General features: G+C 42.5%; 1 protein-coding gene across 1 annotated transcript; it reads left to right on the top strand.

Moving 5' to 3' along the window:
• Positions 1–1,651: 1,651 nt before the first annotated feature.
• Positions 1,652–23,392, top strand: LOC135915507 (vacuolar protein sorting-associated protein 33B-like). Its single transcript, XM_065448618.1, has 19 exons — positions 1,652–1,900; positions 2,215–2,295; positions 2,908–2,972; positions 4,435–4,552; positions 4,742–4,882; positions 5,312–5,416; positions 7,262–7,358; positions 7,464–7,541; positions 7,781–7,854; positions 8,960–9,046; positions 10,195–10,285; positions 13,031–13,099; positions 13,559–13,623; positions 15,501–15,602; positions 19,000–19,194; positions 19,926–20,030; positions 20,663–20,753; positions 21,345–21,437; positions 22,264–23,392. Exons 1-19 carry the CDS (start codon positions 1,808–1,810, stop codon positions 22,341–22,343), a joined length of 1,830 nt encoding a protein of 609 aa, XP_065304690.1. The 5' UTR covers positions 1,652–1,807; the 3' UTR covers positions 22,344–23,392.
• The last annotated feature ends 62 nt before the right edge of the window (positions 23,393–23,454 follow it).

Below are 23,454 nucleotides of genomic sequence, written 5' to 3'. Positions count from 1 at the left end.
TAGCGGGCGCTTTATATAGGGTGCCTATTCCCATGGAACTTATAAACTCCAGCAGGCTTCGCAGCGCAGGGAGCTGGGGACACACTGGGAACAACGCCGCAGTAGACGCCGCAGTTGTCTCCACTCTGTACGGAGCGGCGGGCGAGGAGCACATCAACGTACCCTAGCAGCCGCCGGAGAAGAACGCCGCTCCTCCCTCGCCTGACCCCCCTGCCTCGCACGCCACAGGAGAGGGCACGCATCCCGACCGCGTTCCTCACTCGCGTTACAGTGTACGTGTACTATTCTAGTACACTGTACTCGCGTGCGCGGCGTTCCTATTCCCTCAAGGCTCCATCCACCCTCGCCGCGTCGCTATGCTGCGCGATGCTATATTTATACTCTCCTTTCACTCTCTCTCAGAACTCTCTCCCTCAGTTCGGCGAAACTGCGGACGCAATGAGAAACCGAGCGAGGTTCTAACAGCTCCACTGTAAAATGGAAAGTATAAAAAGAACCCGGTGCATCTATTCATGCTGTATCGTGGCCACTATGGAACGCATGTCAAGCGTCGTAAGTAAACCTCTTTGGTTGAATCTAGTCGAATTCCTTCTCCAATATTCCAACTCAAGAGCGATGGTCGAGGCAGAGAACATCTACAACCAACTGGCCGGAATTCGCGGACCGCGCAGGCCCGCATTTCTCAGACTAAGTGATGGCTGTAGAAGATGAAGTTATCTCTGGGATAGTGATGTGTGTGCTACTAAAGAAGAACATGCCAAATCATGTGTATTAGATAACGTCGATTTTCAGCACCTTAGATTTCCTTGGCACAGCGGGTGGTGTGCAACAAGAAAATTTGAAGTTTCATTTACGCGTCTGCGTTGCCGAATACCACGGCTTAATTTCTATTCTCACAGGTCTGGTTTGGCACCTTCTCCTAAATGTTTTTACTGCAATGAACCCGAAACTATGGATCATTTTTTTATTGAGTGTCGTAGATTCAACGTGCATAGAAAACGACTTCTAGAAGGTCCCTTCCGCCAACTTGGATTAGCCATCACGCTACCTATTATTCTGTCTCTGGGGGCGTCGGCACTAGGACACTGTAATAGGAACGTATGTGATGCCATATATAATTTTATAATGGAAACAAGGAGACTTCCATGCTGAATTTACGGTTTTATTTTCCAAAACAAGAAACCAAAAATATGAACTTCTAAGCTTAAGAAACTATATCATGAAAATTATTATTAACGCTTAGAATTATTTTAATATCACATTTTCATTAAAAAAAATTCCTATTTAGGTATTCATTCTTTTTCAACCCACTGCCGCCCGATTCATGGCCAATCCCCCGTAGTGGGTTGTGCTACATCTACAGGCTCCAAACCAAACCAAACCAAAGCTACTCAGAAACATCGTTTGTCTTGATTGAAAGGTGAACCATATGGGTTAACTTACTGCGTGTCCACTGTTTAGCATTTCAAAACTCCCGCCCAACGACAGCCGTATCATGTACAGTCGCAATATTGCTGCCAAATGCTTTTATGACTCACAACAGTTGCAACTGTCAATTATATAGTTTATTTCACTTTATTAGATAAGCTTATATTGAAGTATTTAAACAAGTGCCTAGGTGCAAACGTTTGCAAATCCAATCCAGGCCAAGCGCAGACAGCATTGTTGCGTTCTGCTATCCGGGCAGTCGCTTTTCAATGTTGTTATTACCACTCGAAGTGTTTTAACCGACTGTTATCTGCAACATGCGAGGCTTTGTTACTTCCTGATGTGTTAACGTGCATCGACATAGATAAGCTTTAATAAAATGGCGCGTTATGGAGCTCCCGATCCATGCGCCTTGCTTCAGGAACTCCTGAAGGCTGCCACAGGGGAACTGTTGACGCGTACGCTCATGTCGGTAAGCGCATTTGGCCATCCGTTAATCGCTTTATTGATTCTGCGAACACTATGGGGCGATCTTAGATCCGCTTACCCGTATCCCTCTGCGAGCATCTGGCGTTCTATCTTTCTGATAGCTGGTGCCAGTAAAAGCAGATGGAGGCGGTACCTAACGTTATATCTAATCTAATCTAACGTGCTTTCGTATGATGTCACTGGAACAACGTGCCTGATAAAGCGGCACTGTGGTTATCCTATGGTGAAAAGCTGTTTTTTGGGGTCCTGTCTGTCTGCTCGTTGGCATGATGTCTTGATTTTCGTTTTGTCACGCAGATTGACGGTGCGAAGGACTTGGTCATTGAACAGGACCTCATATTTCCACTGGATCACATTGCCAGTGCTGGAGTGTTAAAGGTGCAGTGCGATCGTTTTGCCTCAGAAAAGTCTCTCTCTTGATCGCCCCCGCAACGCCTCGCGCTCTGCTTGTCGTACAACTGTTGCTACGTGCTCCATGCATGCATTGGTTTCTTTTTCCTAGGTTGATTGCCAAAGTACTTAGCTGGCATTAAAAACCTGAAAAAAAGAAAGGAAGCGTCGTTAGTAATCATAAATGACGCGACACACACTTTCTTGCAGATAAAGCTATTGTTATTTTTAGAGCTTAATGTGTTCTGTTATCTCACCATTGTGAAAGTTTAGCGACTCCGTTGCTCATATTGGACAGAAATGTCGCATGCAAATTGAGTCATGGTGTCATGATGTAAATGTGCTGAATTAACATGTTAAGACATTAGGTGATAGCAGCGTTAGCTAGAGAGCTTGTTAGCTTTCGTTTACTCCTGGCATTGACTAATATTTCACCAATGTTTTAGTGTCGCTGAACTTCAACTACTTATACTCATAATGTTTACCTTTTGCTGTGTGTTTTCTTGTGCTATGATGACAAATATTTTTTTGTTATTGCGCCTCTAACAGTTCCATCCGGTTATTGCAGCCCTAACGAACTGACACTTCTTATCTGTGCAGAGAACTTGCGGTGTGGAAAAAATATACAAGTTGGAAACAACTGCACCACCTACGGGCAACAAACAGTAAGGGGATATCCTGTTTCAGTTGTTTTGCTGCTTTGTTTCAAAGGCTTCCGGGAAAGTATAGTTGGTGGCAACCTAGGAATGCACTAACACGGTATTTTGCTTGGCTTGTTGGTGTATATTGACTAGTTCAGCAGGTGTAATGAGACACAGGGATGACAGAAAAAAAAAAGACGCTGATCAGTGGTGTTCATGTCTTCCTTCCTCGAACTTTTGAGAATATGCAGTGACAAATACACTGCTCTCAAACTAAAGGAAAAACAATTGTATAGATGTGCCAGCCAATTAGGATCACCAAATCCTCTGACGACACCATGTAATCTAACTTTCTTTCAGTATTGACATTTCTCGGGAACTGTGTTTTGAAACGTGGAGGCACGAAATGGACACGCAGTGTGGTTTTGTCAGCAGAGATAGCACTGCATTCTTGGATTGCTGCTGAGTGTAAAAAGAAACCTTCAGGAATGAATAGTCTGACGAATTGCTCTTCCACAATAAGCGGCATTGGCACACAGCTTGGCTGCACTTTTCCTGTGTTGTTTTTACACGAGTTGAAACCTTTTCCTGGTAAATCATGGTAAAAGGCAAAAATTGTCTAATGGGTCTAACAATAATATGAGTTTCTTTAAGGGACGGTGAAGGGAAAGGGGGTCTAGTTGCAGGTAACTGTAGTACTAATGCAAAATGTGCATTTCGGCCTCCCACTGTTCTTTGTTTTTTCAACCTGCAGTTTAATAAGAGCCAATTAAATTAAGTTACATGTCCCCTTAATATATGACAGAACACTGCTTATATGCACATGGGTAAAATTATGTGACTGTCTAGATGGCACCATATACTTTTGTGGGTCAATCACAAGCAGAATTGTTGTGTAAATGTTGTGTAAGTGTGCATATGAAGCAGTAAATTGGGGATATAAATATGACAAAAGAATGAACTGCAAAAGGGTGCAGCATGTCGCAAGATAGTTTATCTTAGAAGGCATGGGAAACAGTCCAGTAAATGTGGACAAAGACTAGAAAGGCACACCATTAGCTCTGTGTCACAACACGACACTGCCACTGTGTCACAGAGCTAGCATTTTGCCATGACACGACCCTAACACTCTGTCCTGACATGACACTACCACTGTGTCATTACATGACATCGCACTCATGCCATGTCTTCATAGTCTCTGTACACGTCCTTGCGCTGTTTGCCGTGGTTTCTGAGACAAAGGGTTCAAAGGAAGATGGAAACTTGAAGTGATCAACTGTGGGTGAACAAACAAAGCCTGTCGCTGGAGCCATTTTGACAAGGAGGCCAGGGTTGTTGCCAAGTCACTACCCTGACGGAGACAAGTCTCCTTGTCAAAACATTTGGCACCAGCCTGAGGCTTCCCTTGCTCATCCACTGTTGTTCAGTAATCAATGATGTGCTCCTTCAATGCATCACCTCACAAAGAATGTGGGATCCGTTTCAGATGTGCGTATCTTGTGAGGTCAACGATTGCAAACATGAAAGTGATAGCCAACCACGTCACATACCACAAGCAGAACAAGAAGGAATGCAAGTATTACATCATCTGTATCCCCAGAAAGGCAGGTAACTTGCATTCTATTCATACAAGTGAATGTCCAGAGTAGATGACAAACGAAATGAAGGATTATTTAGTAAGGAGAAGCTGTTTTGTGACACTATACTGTGTCAAATGCTTTGTTGTTTCCTCTACGTTAGAAATGGAAGTGCAGAAAAGTTATGCCTTTTTATTTTCTTTCTTGCAACTGCAGACCCATGTCTGCGAGCAGACACTAGAAAGCGAAGGGGTTTTTGGCTATGTGAAGCTTCTGGAGTATCCGCTGGGCCTCATTCCATTGGACACTGATCTTTTCTCACTGGAACTTCCTGGTTTCTTCAGCACTTTTTTCATTGTGAGTAGAAGCTGTCCTTGTGCTGAACATTTCAAATGAGGACAAATGGCGAAACCTTCATTGTTTCATTTGTTGCACACTCTGTTATGGTTGTGCTATCTGCTGCGTAAGAGCATGTGATAGCAACTAATTTGATGTCATGGTAGTCTAGCGATTTGAAGCATAAATTTACTCCTCGTTAAGATCACAGTAGAGCCAATGCAATTTCTATATCACGAGGTATTCTATTCCAGAGCTTAATTAACACAAAGATTACAGTTTGAAGGTCACAGTTAATGCAAAGCTTTGGCAGAAAAAGGTGTGTACTTTGGGAGTAGAGATGCAAAATTTGTCAGCAAAAGATTTATAAGTCTTATAATTATTTATTAGATTATTAGATTTATTAGCCTTATAAGTCGTAATTTTTGCCTTTTTTTCTTGTATGTTTAGGATGGTGACTGTGCATGGACAAGCTGTATAGCGCAATCCATTCTTCAGCTGGAAAGCTTATGTGGTCCTGTCGACCACATTTATGCTCAGGGAAACTGTGCTGAGGTAATGTATTTGTGTACGCTTTGACGAGTGCTTTTCACAAAATAATTTTCCGCCATAGCAAGAAGTTACAGATTTTTGCCGGGGGGATATTTTATCCTTGTCTTCATGCATTCTTTACCTGGGGTAATGAGAGCGTAGTTTATACGCATGCCTCTCAGATATCGGAATGTGTTTGGCTGGAAGGCTGGTTGCAGCAAACATTTAGGACTGCAATTTTTTAGCCTTCATCCCAGAGTAAACCGTACATTATAGTATTGTGTATATCACTCGATCAGAAACCTTACTTCAATAAAAAGATATACTATGTGTGACTTAATTCCAGAAAAATATTGGTCACAAATATTGGTCACAAACCATGATTATGCTGCAAGTTGCAACAACCAGCTTCACTATTTACTTTTATCTTTTTACATTTTAGAGACGATTGCATCATCCTTATACATATTACAGTAGGCTTAACAGTGCAGCAGATGCAGCCAGATCCAGATTTTCATCCTTAACTAAGGCCCACTGGAAACTATAGGCTAAGTTTGTCTATATTCTCAATGCCCACTACTCGGTGTAAGATCCAGGCCCTTAAAGCTTGGAACAAAGAAAACAAAAGGACCACAGCTGGCAAACATTTGGCTTCCAAAGCCAGATGTGAGCACGCCATCATGTTATCTTAGCCAAATCATCTTCCACAGCTGTAGCTTGTGCTGTTCGCACTTCCTACATCTGTTCTGCCTCTTCTCTACATTGCCATCGGCTGCGCAAACCTAACCATGTATGGTAAGTAAGTGCCGAGGCAAATTATATCAATTGCTAGCGAGTTTTTTCAGTTCATTTGATGTGCTAGCATCCAAAGTACAAAATTGACTGAGAATGCAAGTTGTAGAATGCACTGTATATATATGTATGTTCATTGACTCCAATACGCGAGGGTCAGCTGGTGAATTTCCTACAAATACTTTCTTTTGTTTTTCCATCAGCTGAATGCATAGGTGCACTTTAGGCACTGACTACATGTACATGTCTCATTATCTTTCTCCCTATCTCTCTGTGTGTGTGCGCACATGCACATGCTTCGTGTCATTAAAAAAATGAGCAGCAAACCATGCCAACTTGTCTAGTGACAGGTTCCTTACAAGTACATACGCACACGGAAGGATGCAAACACTTTTACATAACACACGCTACTCAATGTACATCTTACGAACTGAAGCCTACATTTGTGGTGGTTGGTGGAATGTTAGCAGTCATATTGACTAGCCAAGAAGCGCGGTTTATATTGCAGTAAAATTGCGCATGTACATAGCTTTGGTTATTACGGCTGACTAGCATAGAGGATTTAGTGCACCTCTGTGTACTTGTTACCTTTTGTAGCAGCGCAAAAGCAACACGGACAGAAAGGGAAGAAGAACACGACCACATTTTGTTTTTCTTCCTTCTTGTCCTTTGTGCTTTTGCGCTGTTGCCAAAAGCACGATGAATCCTAAACAACTCACCAACCTTGCTATGTTGCTGTATGTACTTGTACTTGTGATTTTCCCAAAATGGGGGTCACTGCTTTACAGAATGCCGGCTTCACAAAGCGAATTTTTCACATTTGTGTTGCAGCCGATTCATTTGGGAAAGATTTTCTTTTTCCCCCTCTTTCATAGCTGATACCGAGCTAAGTTTTATCGGAGGCTGCATGTGTTGTTGTCATGTGACGCTATGGGGAACATCCATTGCAAACCTGCGCCAGTGTGAGAAGCCAGGTTCCACTTTTTAAAGGGGACCGTTCTGCCTTATGCTGCCTTGTCTCTCTTTTATGGTCATGGCAATTTCCTCACCACAGCAACTTTTTTTCCCGCATTACAGGGTGTGCTAAAAGTTATGAAGCTGTTCCCCACTGACTTTTCCAAACCCAAGGAACCTTCGTTGCCACGAATCAGTCATTTGTTTCTGTTTGACAGAGGTAGGCACACCTCTTTGTTTCACCATTGCAGCTTGCAAGCCAGTGTGTTTACGAAAGCATGCCAAACAGTAATTGGTTTTCACTTCTCTCATGTTTACGTTTCAGACATTGACTATGCTAGTGTTCTTCTCACTCAACTCACTTATTCTGGTCTTCTAGACGAGTACTTTGGAATTAAGAGTGGTAAGTTTCTTCCTTTTTATTTATAATTATATATATTTTTTAATGCAGACATGTCATTTTTCTTTCTCTTTTGTCTGGCATTTATGTCACCACCAGCACACAGTTGTATTGCAGAGGAATATTTGCACAAACGAACTTTATCAAAGGACATTTCCCAGCTGTGTAGCAACTTCTCTGCCCCATACTTCACAGATTGTTGAAGGAGTGTGACAGGTATCTTTTGATTGGCCTTGTTACAGGTAAAGTGACTTTTGACAAGAAAGTGACGGGGAAGGACCAGGAAATGCGGCTTACCGTCAACAGCACAGACCTGGTTAGTGTCCATGAGCCAGACTTAATCATTCTTTAACCATACTAAGCACTGGAATGTTGTTGTATTCTCATCCTTATCGTTATACATATCCCACACGCTTAAACTGTAACTATATCTGCAACAGTGCCATAGCCAGGATTTTTCTTAGGTGATGTTCTTACTACAGTATGTTTACAACTGGGTTCTCCTTTTAAAAGAGTATCCCCGAGGTAACAGTAAAAATTTTAAGCCTGCTCTTTACTCAAAACTCTGCCTCCCTTTCGGGCTTTGCTCCTAAGCTGTGGTATGAAAAGAAAGGGAAAATTGTCACCCACCTAACAACTCTGCAAACCTACGTAGGAAAATGGGTTTCTCAGAAAGCTTCTCAGTTGAAGGGAAACTTAACATAGTCCAGGGCTTGAATGTGGAACCCAGGCCTCTCCGGGGTGATCACTTTACCATCTATGCTAATTGGGAGGCTGGCAGGTTGCAGGGCAAGACTGAACTAATCGGCAGCCGGAAATGCAGGGACACTAAGTATGACAAATTAGTTCAGCGAAAATTCACAGAAATGATTGTGGCCTTGTAGCCTCGTAGCCTCTGTAGCTTTGTTGTGGATTTTCGCCATACTTACTTGTGACATATATTGGTGCGCTTATTAAAAACATTACAGTGAGGGCAAGGATATGTAATGGTAGCAATCATTGTGTTTTTACATGACAAAGCGATGGCTTGGCTATGAGGAGCATTGTACTGAGGACATTGCCGATTAAGTTTGATCACCTCAGATTCTTCTATATGCTGCTAAATCACAAGAATTAGTATTAGTATTTTTGCATTTTACCTCATCGGAGTGGGGCTGCCACGAGTGCAATGAATCTGTAACCTTGCACTTAATTGCAGAACACCATGGCGTCCTAACCACTGTGGCAAAGGTCGAAAAGGTTGGCACTTGTATGGTTAGTGTAACAGATTGCGCCTTTGGTGAGAACAATTCAAGATAGTGGATATTGAATTTTAGTGTGCTGTTCACCCTTCTGTATGACAACATTACTGAACCGATGTTATTAAAGCCTGTAAAACATTATATGTCTTATCAGAAATTGGAAATTTCACCGTGCCGCAGGTCTACAAGGAGATCAGAGACGCACACTTTGGCAGTGTCTTCGTGCTGCTTAAGGAAAAAGCTCAACAGCTACAATCAAAGTACAATGTAAGCCTCATTTTCCTGAATTTCTTTCTTCTAAGCTTAAGGGGCCTGTCATCTCTCTCATGTGCTTATTTTCATGGTTGTTTTTGCATACTGAAGAAAAATACGATGCTCTTCAGGTAGCTTGATTGGGTCAAGGCATATCATGCCACAAGAACTCGTTTATAATGCGAACCTGAATATTACCCAGGGGGAATTTCAGTGCCACAAGAAAATGGGGAAAACAGTATTTGTGTGTAATACAACTGTAGTACTCATCAGCAATTCGAAAATAAATGACAAAGACAGCAGGCGGGGTGACACACACATGACATGAAATTAGTAAACATAAAAGTTCTGTTCTCTCCATGAGTGATGGCGATTTTGCTGTGTTTCCTGGTGTAACCCAGAAGCAGTCACTTTTGGTCATATAAGACCAGAAAACACTTGTACACCTAAAAAATGAGTGCCTAAATATAATAATACAAGGAGCAAGCTTCATGTGCAGAAGTCAGGTAATCAAAAAGAAAAAGAATTATTATGGGCAGGATTTTATGGTAATTGTGCTTATTGGTAATTGCGCTAATTGAGCAGGATGCAGCGAATGTATGGCAAATTGTAATACTGCAGGAATATAGTTCGTCTTTATTGAGACGTTGTACTAATCACATGTGTTTCCCATGTTGCTCTTAATAGTTGCATATTGCTCTATGTATCAAAAGCATGGCAGTTTGGGCGAGTTGGTATGTCATGACTTTTTTAAACTTGTAGCGCAGCTCAGAAAGAGCAAAAAAGGAAGGAGGTAGGGGTAATGAAAGGAAACGGAACGGAACACTCTGTTTTCCGTTCCCTTTTATTGCCCATACCTCCTTCCTTTTTTGCTCTTTCTGAGCTGCGCTACAAGCCTAAAAAACTACTGTATATTTGTCACCTGTCCTGTCTCCACTTTCAAACGGCAGTGCTTGTGTTGTCCCTTCTTTTTGTGTCCTTTTCCTGTCCTTGTTCTTTGCATTGTTACATCATGAATGTAGATAAGTCTGAGTTATTTAACTTTACATATTTCGTTGTAGTCTCTGTGGGGCAAAGCATCATCAGAGGTTTCCTCGATGGATTTCATTTACTAATGGACAGGTAGCCTTTATAAATTATCTCTTCTTTTTCCTCTTTTGCAGGAGAGGCATGGAATGAGCATCGGAGACATGAAGAACTTTGTCGCCAATGAACTCAAGTCCTTGCAACAACAGCACAGCTCATTGGCCGTGTGTGAGTCATGCCCTTGTGACACATGATTCATGACTGCGACACAAAGAGACGCAGAGATGTGGTGCAGGCATGAAATACTGTATGAGTAGCATTCACTACTGGCACATACCCAGGATTTCTTTTTTGTGGGGGGGGGCGCAACCCAAGGAAATATTTCTGTGCAAATGAGGTGTGGGAGGTACCTTTACTAGCTGTTAATGTGAGTATTGCCCATGTTCGCCTGAAAACGTGTAAACCCACAGAGGAGAAATGAAATAAGGTGTATCTCAGCCTGTGAGCTAGACCCCTTTCTTGCTTGACAAACAAGGCACCACATCAAATGTGCAGGAAAGAAGTGCAGGAAGAACAGTGCCAAGAACAAGTAAACAAGCGAAAGTGTAAAATAAAGATTTATAGTAGCGTTTTTTTTAATCAGCTCTGGAAGAAATACAGATTAATATATATTTGCGGAACAATCACAGTTCTTTTGGGTCCCTCATTTACTGCTCTACCAAGTTAAGTGCCAAAACCAACTCTTATTGCTATTTATGAAGTTACGTAATGACGCGTGGCTACCAGTCCCATACAACCGCATAGAGCGCAGGGCACTGCGGTTCTAGAGGTACTGCGCCCACCGCGGTAGGATGGAAAAACACCCACATAAGCATAGCTGAGAAGTGGCTACGTCAGGTGGTTAGACTGATAACGGTAGAAGCATCATTCAAAACGCACAGAATCATTCTCCACTTCTGGCGGTGTTTTCTCTACTTCTTTTTAAATAAAAAGATGTTGATCCATAAATAGTTCCACAAGCAACAATTAAATTTGTTGATTTTCGTTTTTTCTTCCTGTTTGGCTGTTGCCTCGGCTCTCTCCCTTAGTAGATCACTTAATTTCTCAACTCCTTGCGACTCTTGTTTCCAGTTGCCAGTTTTGCATACAAAGTGCGGTACAATTACGGAAAAACCAGACAAGGTAGCAGGTGACATTCATATTCCTTATGGATTTAACAGTTATTGGAGGGTTTGATCATGGATGCTGTTTCGCATGATTTTATTTTCCATCTTATCTAACCTATATCATGTCAGTGTCACAGTGAGCCGTCACTCGAGGAAATAAATGAAGCAAAAAGAAAAGTTAAACGTAGATGGCGTTGTCTCTGGCCATAACTTGCTCCACGAGCATACAGGCCAGCTGACTATGCCGCTTAGTTCTTTTGGGGGGAGGTGGGGGGAGGGGGGGGCCCTCCCCAGCCCCTTCCCTGGGTATGTGCCTGATTCACTATGCTCATGACGATTCAAGATCTGGCAGTTTAGACTAAGTTCTTCTGTTGTAATGATGATGATGGTGGTGATGTGGATGATGATACAGTGAAGGCTAATGTGTTCTTGCCTGTGCTGTTGATGGCTGCTTTTCAAATCCCATAAATTACTGTTAGTGCCTCTAGAACCAATGGATGTTAAAAGATAGTTGAAGGACGCAATCATGACTGTGACTACTTTGCACTTTGCCTTAGAAATGGTCCTTGGTCTTATTGACTGATCTGATTTTACGGAGAACTGTTGTGTGCAGTGAGGTGAGGAACATTTAAAAGGACACTAAAGAGGAAAACTACTTTAGCTATGTTAATAAATTACCGTTTCACAATGCAACAAAAAACTACATTCTCGCCACAAGAAGATTCTTGGTAGGGCAGAAAAGACACAAGAACAAGAGAGGGCTGGTGACGCCTCCTTGAAGTTCCCACAACAGCTCGCTGTGTCATATAACACGTCCATTGTGTTATAATAAAGCCACAGATTGAACTGAGGAAGTTTTAAGAACTTTTACTGAACCATAATGGCCAAAGTGCAAAAAAGTGCTTTGCAATCCATGATGTCACACTGATGTACCTGTCCTGGGGTTCCGCCATGAAATTTAACAAATTTAACTTGACCGTCCTTTTCTCTTGTAATAACCCATATTACCGTGAAATCACTGGAAGTAGAGTTCTTTAAGAAGTCTAAGCTCATTCAATGTTTCCCTTTAGCGTCCCTTTAAAGCGGCCCTGAAACACTTTTCTAACTAATCATAGAATGGCCTCTCTTTTAAACTGTGTTGTTCCATGAATGTTATGCTGCAAAAAGGTGTTTTGAATTCTTTGCCTATAAGTGGAGTTATCGCACTGACACAGGGCTTTATCTCTTGTTTCGCTTCCACCAGTGCACTCAAAGCTACACAGCAGAGAAGCCAAGAGGTCAAAGCTCCTGCCAAAAGTTTAGCGTCGCAGTGGCGAAAGGGCTCAATGTGGCATGCTGCTGCCATCTTGGAGGTCACGTGCAGAAGATGCAGCTACACACAGTGCAAAGAGAAAATGATTTTTCTGTCTTTTTTGAGATCACAGACATAAATTTTTAATTTATGTAACTCAAAATTAGCAATTGTTTATTACCAAGAATGTTCTTGTGATCACAAAATCAGCCATTAGTGGCGGTTGGCCAACTGCTTTCGATCAGCTTTCGACGACAAAGTTGCGGATGCGAGAGCGAGCGTCTGTTCACCGCATTTGACACGAGATTGTAAATTCCCTGCTGCATGCAGGGCCATAATATTTGGCTCACACTTTCACAGGAGCCTCGTTAGCAGATCGGCAACATTGTTTACTATGTTCGAAAAGTGTTTCAGGGCTCCTTTAAGAAACAAACTTTTCATCCACATTAAGTTTCTTGCTGATACTAGTTTCCTATATCACTTTCTTGCTTTCTTTCCACTCTTCTTTTTTTTCAGACATTGGGTCATGTGAAGTTATCAAAAACTCCCGCACCAATTTTGAAGGGCAGCTGAGAACAGAACACAGTAAGTTTGGATATCTGTAATTGGTCTCTTGCTAATATTGACGTAGTATGCTACATACATTTCATAGTGCGAGCTGTATCAATTGAATGAGTCTACAAGAAAAGAAAAATCCACCTGTATGAGTGAACACCATCGTACACTAGCTGCAGATCTTTAGCCCATTTCATAACTGCCAGCTGAACTGGGCCAAATGGTAGATGTCATTGTATCAGTGTACCCTCTAGTAATTATTGTAGGAAACTCAAAGATTGCACGTTTGTTTGTTAAAACTAGGGCACTTCTATTGTACGGGCACTGTTAAGCATGGCGTGCTCTCATATAGTGTGTTTTGTCTTATGTGCTCTGTAATTGTCTTGTCCGCTGAATAGTTCTCGAAATGCAAAGAATTCATGCACTTTGTTGCATGTTTTCCCAGGACATAACTCAGCAAAAGTTGCTGCATTTCTGTTTCTATGACAGGTTTGCTGGAAGGCTTAGAAGTGAGGGAAGGGATGAACTTCATAGAGGAGTGCATCAACCGGCAGGTGAGGCCAGCAAACACGTACTCGCACTTGCTATACCATTGCCGGGGCTCTGATACATAATGGGGAGTTTTAGCCACAGCATACACTTATTATCGTTGCCACATTATTAAAATACCGGTATGAAGCCACGAACAGCGTCATTGGTATCCGAGTCTTGTGACACTGTCGCCACCTCAACTGCGCAGGTGTCCTATAGCCTTGGAGTGCAGTGTTAGCTTTCCCACTGTTGTAAACGTTTTAATGATGACTCAAACCTCCCAATGCCACTCTTATCTCGGTTACAAAATTTCTGTCAATAAAAGCTCACTTCAGCATCTTCCAGTTGAACTAAACATCGCGACGAATCACCAACCACCATCACTGCTCTGCACATTTCCACCATGGGACTCCATTAAAACTCAAGAGGTGTGCACATGCACCTAACCAACAAAGCATGCAGATGGCTGGCAAGTGAAAACAATGTAACCAAACTGTGAGGTGTTTGTTCTCTTGTGGGTTTGCTGCATTGCGCAGTGACATGTCTAATTGCATTATTATTTTTTTGTTGAAGTAGAGCATCACTCAAAATCAGTGTTTGTTCATGTATGTTGTTTTTGTTCCATCTCTTTTTGGCATTGTGTTGCGCTTTGCAACCCAAACAGCAACGAGGCTTAGACGTCTGTGGCACATAAGAATGCTGTTTGTGAGGAACATAAAAATTTGCGTTTTTAAGCACAGCACCTTTGCTGTGTGCATGTGTCATCCTCTCTTTGTCAGAATTTCTTTGTGCTCTCTAGGCTTGAGCATGTTGCTCAAACTGACCTTTTCTTGGCCATAAGTAAAATTGTAGCATGAGTTTTCTGGTGCTGGTCAATTTATGGCCATTATGTGTGGAAAGCCAAACTGCAAGTTGAGAAACATTATTGCTTAAGCAATTGAGAGACTAAGAGCAACATTTAGCTCAGGGCCAACCCAGTTATCCCTATTGAAATGCTTGTGGCACGCAGACATATGCTCTCATTAGACAACCAGTTGGCGAATTTCAGTCGAAACTTGTGTTCAATTTGAAAGGAAGAGTCAAATTCTAGCGGCAGTTGGCAGTAGGCAGTTCTTTAAGCCATCAGTACCAGCCACCAGTACCTTACAGGAATTGTAAAAAATCATCAAATTAAGAAAAAAAGGAAGAAGAAGAAAAAGAAGGCTTGCACCAAGTTTACAGCTTTGTGAAAGGCTATTGGTTCATCTCACATAAGTGGCAAGCAGCGCAGCATGACAGCAGTTGCCAGTCAGTGCTCGTGTTCTGTCCTTGTTTGTCCTGTTCATGTTGTTCCACACTGCTTGTCCCTTTTGTAACAAGTTGTAATGCTGCACCAAGAAGAAATGTCAAAGTTCCATTAACTGCAGCCATTGGAGAAACAAAGCAAACAAATGTAATGTATTAGTTTATCAATTTTCGCAGAATATTTCCTTCATTTGTGTGGGTTTTGAGAGAGCCCCACTAAAAAAAGTTATGTATAGGCATATTTTAGACTGGTGTATACTGTATACTGATTTGATCAGATTTATAAGTTCTATGGGATGCAGTTTAGATAATTGTAGTGCCTATTTTAAGGACAGCTACTATTGAGTTCTAAACTCAAACTTGATGTCCTCGTTTTTCTCCCCCAAACATTTTCAATATTCAGTCAATTTTGGGAAAAGAACCTGCTTCTTATGGTCGCTAGCATCTTATCTTAAATGTAGCAAATTTTACTCAAGTTACTGCAGGAGCTGTTGAATGAGAGCATTTCTATGTTTCTCGATTGTTTATTTATAGGGAGTTGGGGAGGGGTTATGTAGAGCACCCAAGTAAAGATTTGTTTATTCATGTTTCTGTCTCTGTACCATAATCACTGCAGCAATCTGCAATAGGCACCTTGCGCCTGCTTTGCCTGCTGTCGCTCACTCAAGATGGCATTCCATCCCAGGAGTACAAGACCCTCACGCAGCAGTTTCTGCAAGTGAGTCATGTCCACGCTACTGCTATTTCTCTTTACACTTTGCAATGCATTTAAGCATATACATTTCACAGAATATGGGACAGAACGTTACAGACACACGACACGCTCAACATGCGTGGCAGGTTGTAGGTGGGTCCTATGCAGTCAAGCTCCTTCTTAGGTGCTACGGGCACCATCCAGCTTTCTGGCATGCACATGCACCTCTAGGGTGCTTACCCCAGAGGCACACTGGGGCGCAGATGCAAGCATGACACACGCAGTGATGACAAAAACTGAATGCTATATTGGGTCTTCCAAACAGGACAGGTTGGCTTCTGAGACGCTTGATGAGCAGGCAGGAGGCAAGCAAACAAGAATCTTGGGTATCCAGCCATGCTTAGTCCCGTGGTCTCCCACCGCCAGCGTCAGTCACTTGATGTTCTGTCATGGTTACTTGGAAAGACTTTGATTCGAGCCCCCCTCCACTCCGATCAGCAGTCTCCCGCCGTTGTCCCCACGGAAATTCAGGACCTCATTGCTCCAGTTTCACTCATGAGGGTGATGAGGGGGGTCGAGCGAGGGTACATCGGGCACCTCACGGCCGCCCAATTCTGCTGTTTCCCACGAGGTGATCAGTGCTGGCTGTAAACAACCACTGTAACTATCACAAGAAATGTTAATGTTGCTTGAAATGTTCCTTGGGTAGTGGGCGAATAGGGTCCTTTTGCAGCTGGTTTGCTTTTGTTTTCTCGTTGTTACATACTCAGTTGCGTGAACATTATCGCACATAGTCATCATCTCCCACATGTTTTATGCACACGCAGCTTTCGCTAACCTTATGATAAATGTCTTTTGCAAGTCAGCTCTTGTTGTTTATGTTGCGTGCTTTAAGTTCGTGATCTACTTATTGTGTGCTAAGAGTATCTGTGCTTTTATGTGCGCATGCGCCGCAGTGTCGAAAATACTCGTACTTTTACTGGTTGGCATTTATTAAAGGGCATATTTGAAGCGAGAAGGATTAGTACACGATAAGGAACATAAGAGATGACAAAGATAGATGCAGGTGTGATTTTGTTGTGTTCCACTGATCTGGAGGCACATTTTGTGGCAGTTGTTCTCATTAGGCTACAAGTTTGAGTGTAGCTGCATGCAGATGGAATGGCCTTAGAGTTTTTAATGTCTGGCAGCTCCACTCTAGCTGTTCGTTCTTTTTCCATGCTTACATGGAGAGCACTTTAGGCATAACATAAGAACAACTACAACAACGGAGCGTGCAGCTGGCTGATATGTTCCTCGAGTAAAATACCTGGCAGCCAGAGTTCATCACACCTGCACACATAGTTACATGAAAAAAATGCAGTCAAACCTCGATGCAACGAACTTCAATATAACTAAATTCTCGATATAGCGGAGTACTTAAATTTTCGTAGCCTCTTGTCCATAGAACACCGTGTATTTAGTACTTCAATATAACAAAGTGTGTTTGTTTGTATATATTTCAATATAACAAAATTTTGCTTTCACCTCAAAGTAATGCCGAGACAATAAATGGAAACTTCCGGAGATGCAGATGGTCAAATGACATAATAACAAGCGGCTGCTCACAAGCGCATCTCTCAAATCATGCGCGGCACAACAAAAGTAACTGTTGAAGTGGAGCTGCATCATATTCCGTATAAAGTCCAAGTGTGTTAAGACCCTGTCACACCCCATGCACTTTGTACTTTAGGCGCGAGTGAAAGTGTGTGAAGGTGAGGTAACAAAGATGGTGGCTTCACGGGTGCCGCCTTCCCACACAAACATAGGGAAAGAGAGGAGGAAGGGGAATCGAGCTCGGGGTAACACGACCCGGTGGCATGCAAGGGGGCGTGGTGTAAGTTGGCGCGCGTCTCGGCTGTGGCTGCGCATAGGCGTAAATGCGGCTGGGTGTGTGCGCCAGTGCACACCATGCTTTACAGGTAAAGTGCCGCGTGTGCAAAGGCTGGGCATGCCGAGACAGCGTGGCATCATGTTAGCTGTTCTCCTACACGTTTAGTATTGGAGGTTGTGTAATCTCGAATTTCGGCGACTCGGAGCTAGAGACAAACGAAGCACTCGCTTTCCGCCGCCGGCACTTTTCCAAATAATATTGTCCCAATGCGGGTAACACTATTAGCCACAGGGGCGGAGTGCATGCAAAAGTGTGGCTGGCTTCGCTTAATTCGTACCGCCAATGTGAAGATATCGTTGACATTGCATGAAATCATGATTCATTGCCGATTCCCAAATTTGAATTGTTTTCTCTCCCAAAATGAATTGTTTTCTCATTCAAATTTGCTTTTTTCGATTGCCTGATAATTAGGAAAATTCTGTGGCCCCTTTCCCTTTATGAAAAATCTATCTATGACTGTACTTATTTGCATAAAAGGTCAAATTTCAATAGAACGAAATTTTGATATAACGAAGCAAATTGCCGATTTTAGCTACTTCGTTATATCAGGGTTTAACTGTACCAACAGATTACAATTACAATGATTTCATGAAAAATGTAATTGATTACAGTTACAAATTAGTACTCCATGGAAGCAACTGATAAGTTAGTCTAACGTAATCAACTACTTCTATGTTACCTCCCTTCAATCTTTTATTAACATTGGACAGATGCAGTAAACAGACCGACCTGGTCTGGAAGTTTCAGTGCGTCCTCTGCAGCCCTTCACTCATTGCTTATCTTCATTATCGATTGCTTTTCAAAAATCTTGTTGGTCACCTTCCCTCATTTTTGTTGTGAAGACGTCAGCACGAGATTGTCATTACTCGGCACCTGGACTCTCCGTGAAGTGCAGCGCTTCATTGCTGCTGGGACTTGGGGAAAGGCACTCTCAGTTGGGCCAGTGAAAAGCTGAAAAAATGGTCCGTATGTCATTTCCTGGCGCTAATGTACCAAGTGACCATCACTGTTGAGACGTAGTAGCACCAGTTGGCTTTGTTGACCAACACCTTGTGGAGCGTTAGGATGAGGAAATAAATACTGAGCTTCCTAGTCTGCCTGTCTGAACATGCATATCCAAGAGGCTACTGCTTGGCACAACCCCGTGCATTCTGCATTAGTTCCCATGAAATTCAAGTGTGCAAAGCTGCGCTGTCTATTGCAGCTTGTCCTGTCAATTATTCAAGTAATTGGTTACATGTGAGTGGTTACTCAAAAAAGGTAATTGAATTATAGTGAGCATCATTAAATTACGTTACCGAAAAACTTAATAGATTACAGCTAATTAATTACACGTAATTTGTTAGGTACAAGCCTGCCACTGTAGCATATTGAATGGTCCTAGAGGGTTGCAGCATTAGATGGAATGGCCTTTGGTCATTTGATGTTATGAACTCTTTGATTCTTCTGCGAGCTATTTGTGGACAATTGCATGCATTACGATTTCAGAGCCACGGCCATCACCATATGTGGACATTCCATCTTCTAAAGAAGCTTGGCCTGTGCCAGGACCAGGGAGCAAGCCGAATAGGCGGGGCCGCCGCTTCGGCTATGGCTCCGACCCTTGCCAGCAAGGTGGCTGCTGCCATGGCGTCTCTTCCAAGGGCAACACGCTTCAGTGCCGTCACCAAAAGGCTGAGCCTGGTAAGGCTGCAGGAACTTTCAACCACAATGCCGCTTATGTTGGGAATATGGTCAGCCTGGTGTTAGAGTAGGTCATCTTCAAACAACACCTGGATATGGTTTTTACCATTGAGCTTAACCTTTGAGTGGGCGGGCAGGCGGACAAATACACATGCATGCGCGTACATTAAAGAGCTTTTAGATGCACTTGTGAAAAAAACCTGTAAGCACAGTAGGAGTGTGTGTCAGTCTTCTTCACACTTGCTGCGCATGTGTGTATGTAGGTAAAATGTCATTAATTTTTAATAAATCTTATCATTTGCAAGTTCCAGCACTTTGTGTCGCATTCGAGATATTCCGTGTGCTTGTTTTGAGCTCTGCATTTATTCAGAATAGACAAAAAAGATAATGTTGCTATCAAAGCCTCTGTGCCAACAAGTAAACTGAGCACAGGCACTCGTTTGCAACGAGAGTTCTTAATACCTTGGTCAAACACAGCGTCCTTGGTCAAACGCAGCATTACATGGTGTTGTGACTAGCACTCCCTTTCTTGTCTATTCCTCTAGTCTCATGGTAATGTGGTAATGTGCACGCAGAAGACTAGAATTCTCTGTTAGGTACTTAGCTGCTGTAGACTGCTTCCTTAATACAGCCTTCCTGCCAGCTGCCATCAGATGCACATAAGTGTTTGCGTTGTGCCTTGCAGCGCGACACATTCTGTTCACATTCCTGTTGACATTCCTGTTTTCCAGATTCCACCCAATGCTGGCGATAGCTATGACCTCAAGAATCCTCGAGACATGGGCTATGTGTTCAGTGGTGCCTACATCCCAGTGGCGTGCAGACTGGTTGAGCAGGTGTGGTGGCTTTCCTTATGCGAATCACATTCTGACCACTTTACTGAAGTGGACAGTGATATTTGTTTTTAGGCCTTAGTGCTTCACTGACTAAATTAAAAGAAACAGTCTTGAAAGTGTTCCAGCATGCTTATAGCGTGCAACAATCACATATATTAGGAAGTGAACGAGAACACGTCAGTTTTTTTACATTGAAGCGACCAAAGGTTTACCAGCAGAACAAGAGAAAGGTTTGGTTTTGCTTCACAGTTTTCAGACACTTATGAATTGATAGTAATAACTATTTTAATAACTGCTACTAATAACAAACAAAAGTATTAAGCATTCAATACAGGGGAGCATCCAACAACTGAATTGCCATGCTAGCAGGTTCAAAAGCATTACTTTAACAAGTGGCAGCAAGCAAGACAGTCTCACAGAATTGACAATGTAATCACGTTCATTGCTAATGTGTAGGTGCATTATCATCAAGGGAATCCTGAGATTTGAAGCTAAGATAAAATTGGTATGCACTGCTTGCATTCTCTGAAAGGGGTTTGCTTCACCATTGTTTGAGCATAATGATACATCAGAATACTTCTGAATGAGCATCAGAATACATCATAATAATGCACATGCTTGATGTATTGCAGATTCTTTTGAAAGATGGAATTCACGGCTATGAAGATGCTCTGAAGCTTCTACCTGGCTCGACCACAACATACACCAATCCACATTCTAAAGGTGTTAATGCAAGCATACACTTCTTTATACATTATAGTACAGTAAAACCTTGTTCACATGTATCCACTCAATAAGTAACTCCAGTTTAAATATATGAATGATGGCCCTTCCATATCCAATGCAGCTAGTGCGTTGACCATCATGAGGGCGTTCGCAGAGAAATGGGGCTTCATGGAGAAACTGGCTCGCAGCTTTGCTAAGTTTGATGATTCAATCGTCGCTACAAGGCTGCCACAGTGGCAAGTGAAAATCGCTGATTTTTTTGTGGCCTGCTTGCAAATAAAACTTGTCTTCGTGTGTTTGAGTAAGAATTACAACGTAGTTATTTTCTCGCTGGTAAGTCTGTAGCCATTCATCTGCCATTGCTAGTACATCGCTTAGTGCGTACATGATCCACATTCCCTGCCAGCTATGAATTAACAAGGTTTTACTGTATTGTGGTTGTCAATGCATCTTGAAAATGTTCTGTAAAATAGTATAGATGAACCTTAGTGTGCCTGAATATTTTCACTGACCACATGTGCTTGTCCTTTTAATTACAGAGCCCCACTCTTTCTGTACACTTATTTACCATGTGTTGTTCCCACGTAGATCCTTCGCAGGCTAAGATTGTCATGGTGTATTTCCTGGGAGGTGTGACATTTGCAGAAATTGCTGCACTCCGGCTTTTAGCAAAACTGAAAGGTGAGGAGCCATTGCTCACAGGCTGATTGGAGTGCTTTTTTGTCGAAGCGGCCATGATAGTCACTAGAGATTTGATTTCGCGAATGCGTACATATTGATAATGTTGCAGAGAATGTTGTAGGTACAAAACTGTTAGATGCGTATGTGAGTTTTGACTGCATACATATTCATTCAGTTTGAAGACTTATCACAGGAAAATGCTAAGAATGCAAAGATCCTCCATCTTGCACATTTCTGTAAGACTGGTTTGCTTGTCCGATGTTGCTGCATTTTGAGTCGTCTATTAATTAGGCCTCGTACTGCCATCTGCTAGCCTCTTTCTTGGTTAGCTCATATGGTAGAACGAATGCCCTGCAAACACATGTCCCAGGTTCGATCCCTAGATCAGGATTAAAATTTTTTTGACTGTGAAGCTTTCTTCCCAAGAAACCCGCATTCAATTTCTTTGTAGCTTTGTGCTGCTCTTGAATGGATGAAACCTTTTTTCTTGCATTACACAAAGCATTGCATTCCATTGTTCTGGGCTGCTTTATACAGCACCCAGTTTCTAGCATGCGTGCACAGCAGTATCTATAGCTACTTAAGATGAATAAGCCTTTGCTATGATAAAGATTTAGAGATAATCCTTCACACCTAGTTTTAGATAACTCTTTGATCAATTGTGCTTGTCATGCCATCATCGAATTAGTGGATGTTCAGTATAATGGCAGATCAAAACACCAACTTATTCATTCTGTGACAGTTGTGTTTTGGCTTGACACCCACCATCTGTTTTACTGGATCGTACAATAAATTGAACTTTCCTTCTCTTTAACATTCTTTCCAGGTTACCACATACTGGTCGCAACAACTGCCACCATCAACGGCAACAGCCTACTCGAAAATGTCATCATGAAGGGGCGATAATGATGGATGAAAAAGGAGGAGCCGACATCATTGTGGTCCAAATACAGCTCTGCACACCAGTACCACTGCGCTGTTCCCTAGCTTTTTGAACTGAGGAGGCTGGCCATCTTGCCATATGTAAGGCATCCAATGTGTGGTTAGATCAGCTCTGCAGCACCTCTTGTGGGTTTAGCCATTTCTTTGCTGTCTTCTGCTGTTGTACTTCTCTCGTTATTGTGAATGTGCTCGTTCATACCTGCCGCATCACGTGCAGCACCAACAGTACATTGCCCGTTGTGAAAGGTTTGGGATTCATTGGTTTCATAACGGTCAAAACTTGTGAATTCGTTTAGCATTATTGCAGGAAAGATGCGCCAGACAACATGGACACAAGGAAGAGTAATGAACGACTAGTGTTATTACCCACTAAAGAATAGCACGAAAGGAAATACTGCCTCGATAAGAAAGTTCTGCAGTCCTTCAATAGATCAGTTGTAAGTAGCGCATCTTGTGTGCTGTACTCTTTGTCGTGTTCTTGTTGTTTGTTGCTTGATTTCTGCAATCAGTTTTATTTCCTGTTTGGCCAATCAACTCGGGGAATGTGCTCCACTTCTCTGTCCTGACAAAATCGTCTGCTTTGGCTTTCACGTGTGGTGATGAAAGCGTATGGCGTGTTGCGGTGCCTCGTGCAGAATGAGACATTGTGAAAGAGTGAGACACGAAAAAGAGCAAATGGGGGCGTTGTGGAACCTGCCTGACAAGAATTTGAGCACTCGCCAGTGTGTATCAGTCTCGATGAAAACCCTTTGCATTGTAAAGCAGAACATATACTGTGTACTGCAGTTGTGCACTAGAGAAACAGAAACAAGTTATGGCTCTCTGGAGTGCATTCTTTCATTTCCATTTCAACACTTAGTATGATGTTGATGGGATTTTAACTCGTACGCCCAGTCCGAGGCCTATGTCATGTTTGGCAACGAGACGTGTAGCGATGCGCTGTTGCACTCATGAGTTGTTACCTGTGAGCGGTGGTCTACATTATATTTTCACGTTCACATTTTTCGACGATAGTACTTGACTGTTTGTTTGTTTTCACGCTATAACTCTCATTCACCCTACCTACTTATTGTAT

The sequence above is a fragment of the Dermacentor albipictus genome, chromosome 2 (genome assembly GCF_038994185.2).
Source record: "Dermacentor albipictus isolate Rhodes 1998 colony chromosome 2, USDA_Dalb.pri_finalv2, whole genome shotgun sequence".
Classification (NCBI taxonomy): Eukaryota; Metazoa; Arthropoda; class Arachnida; order Ixodida; family Ixodidae; genus Dermacentor; species Dermacentor albipictus.
Note: the sequence above shows the minus strand (reverse complement) of the source record. Positions and strands in the feature narration are given on the sequence as shown.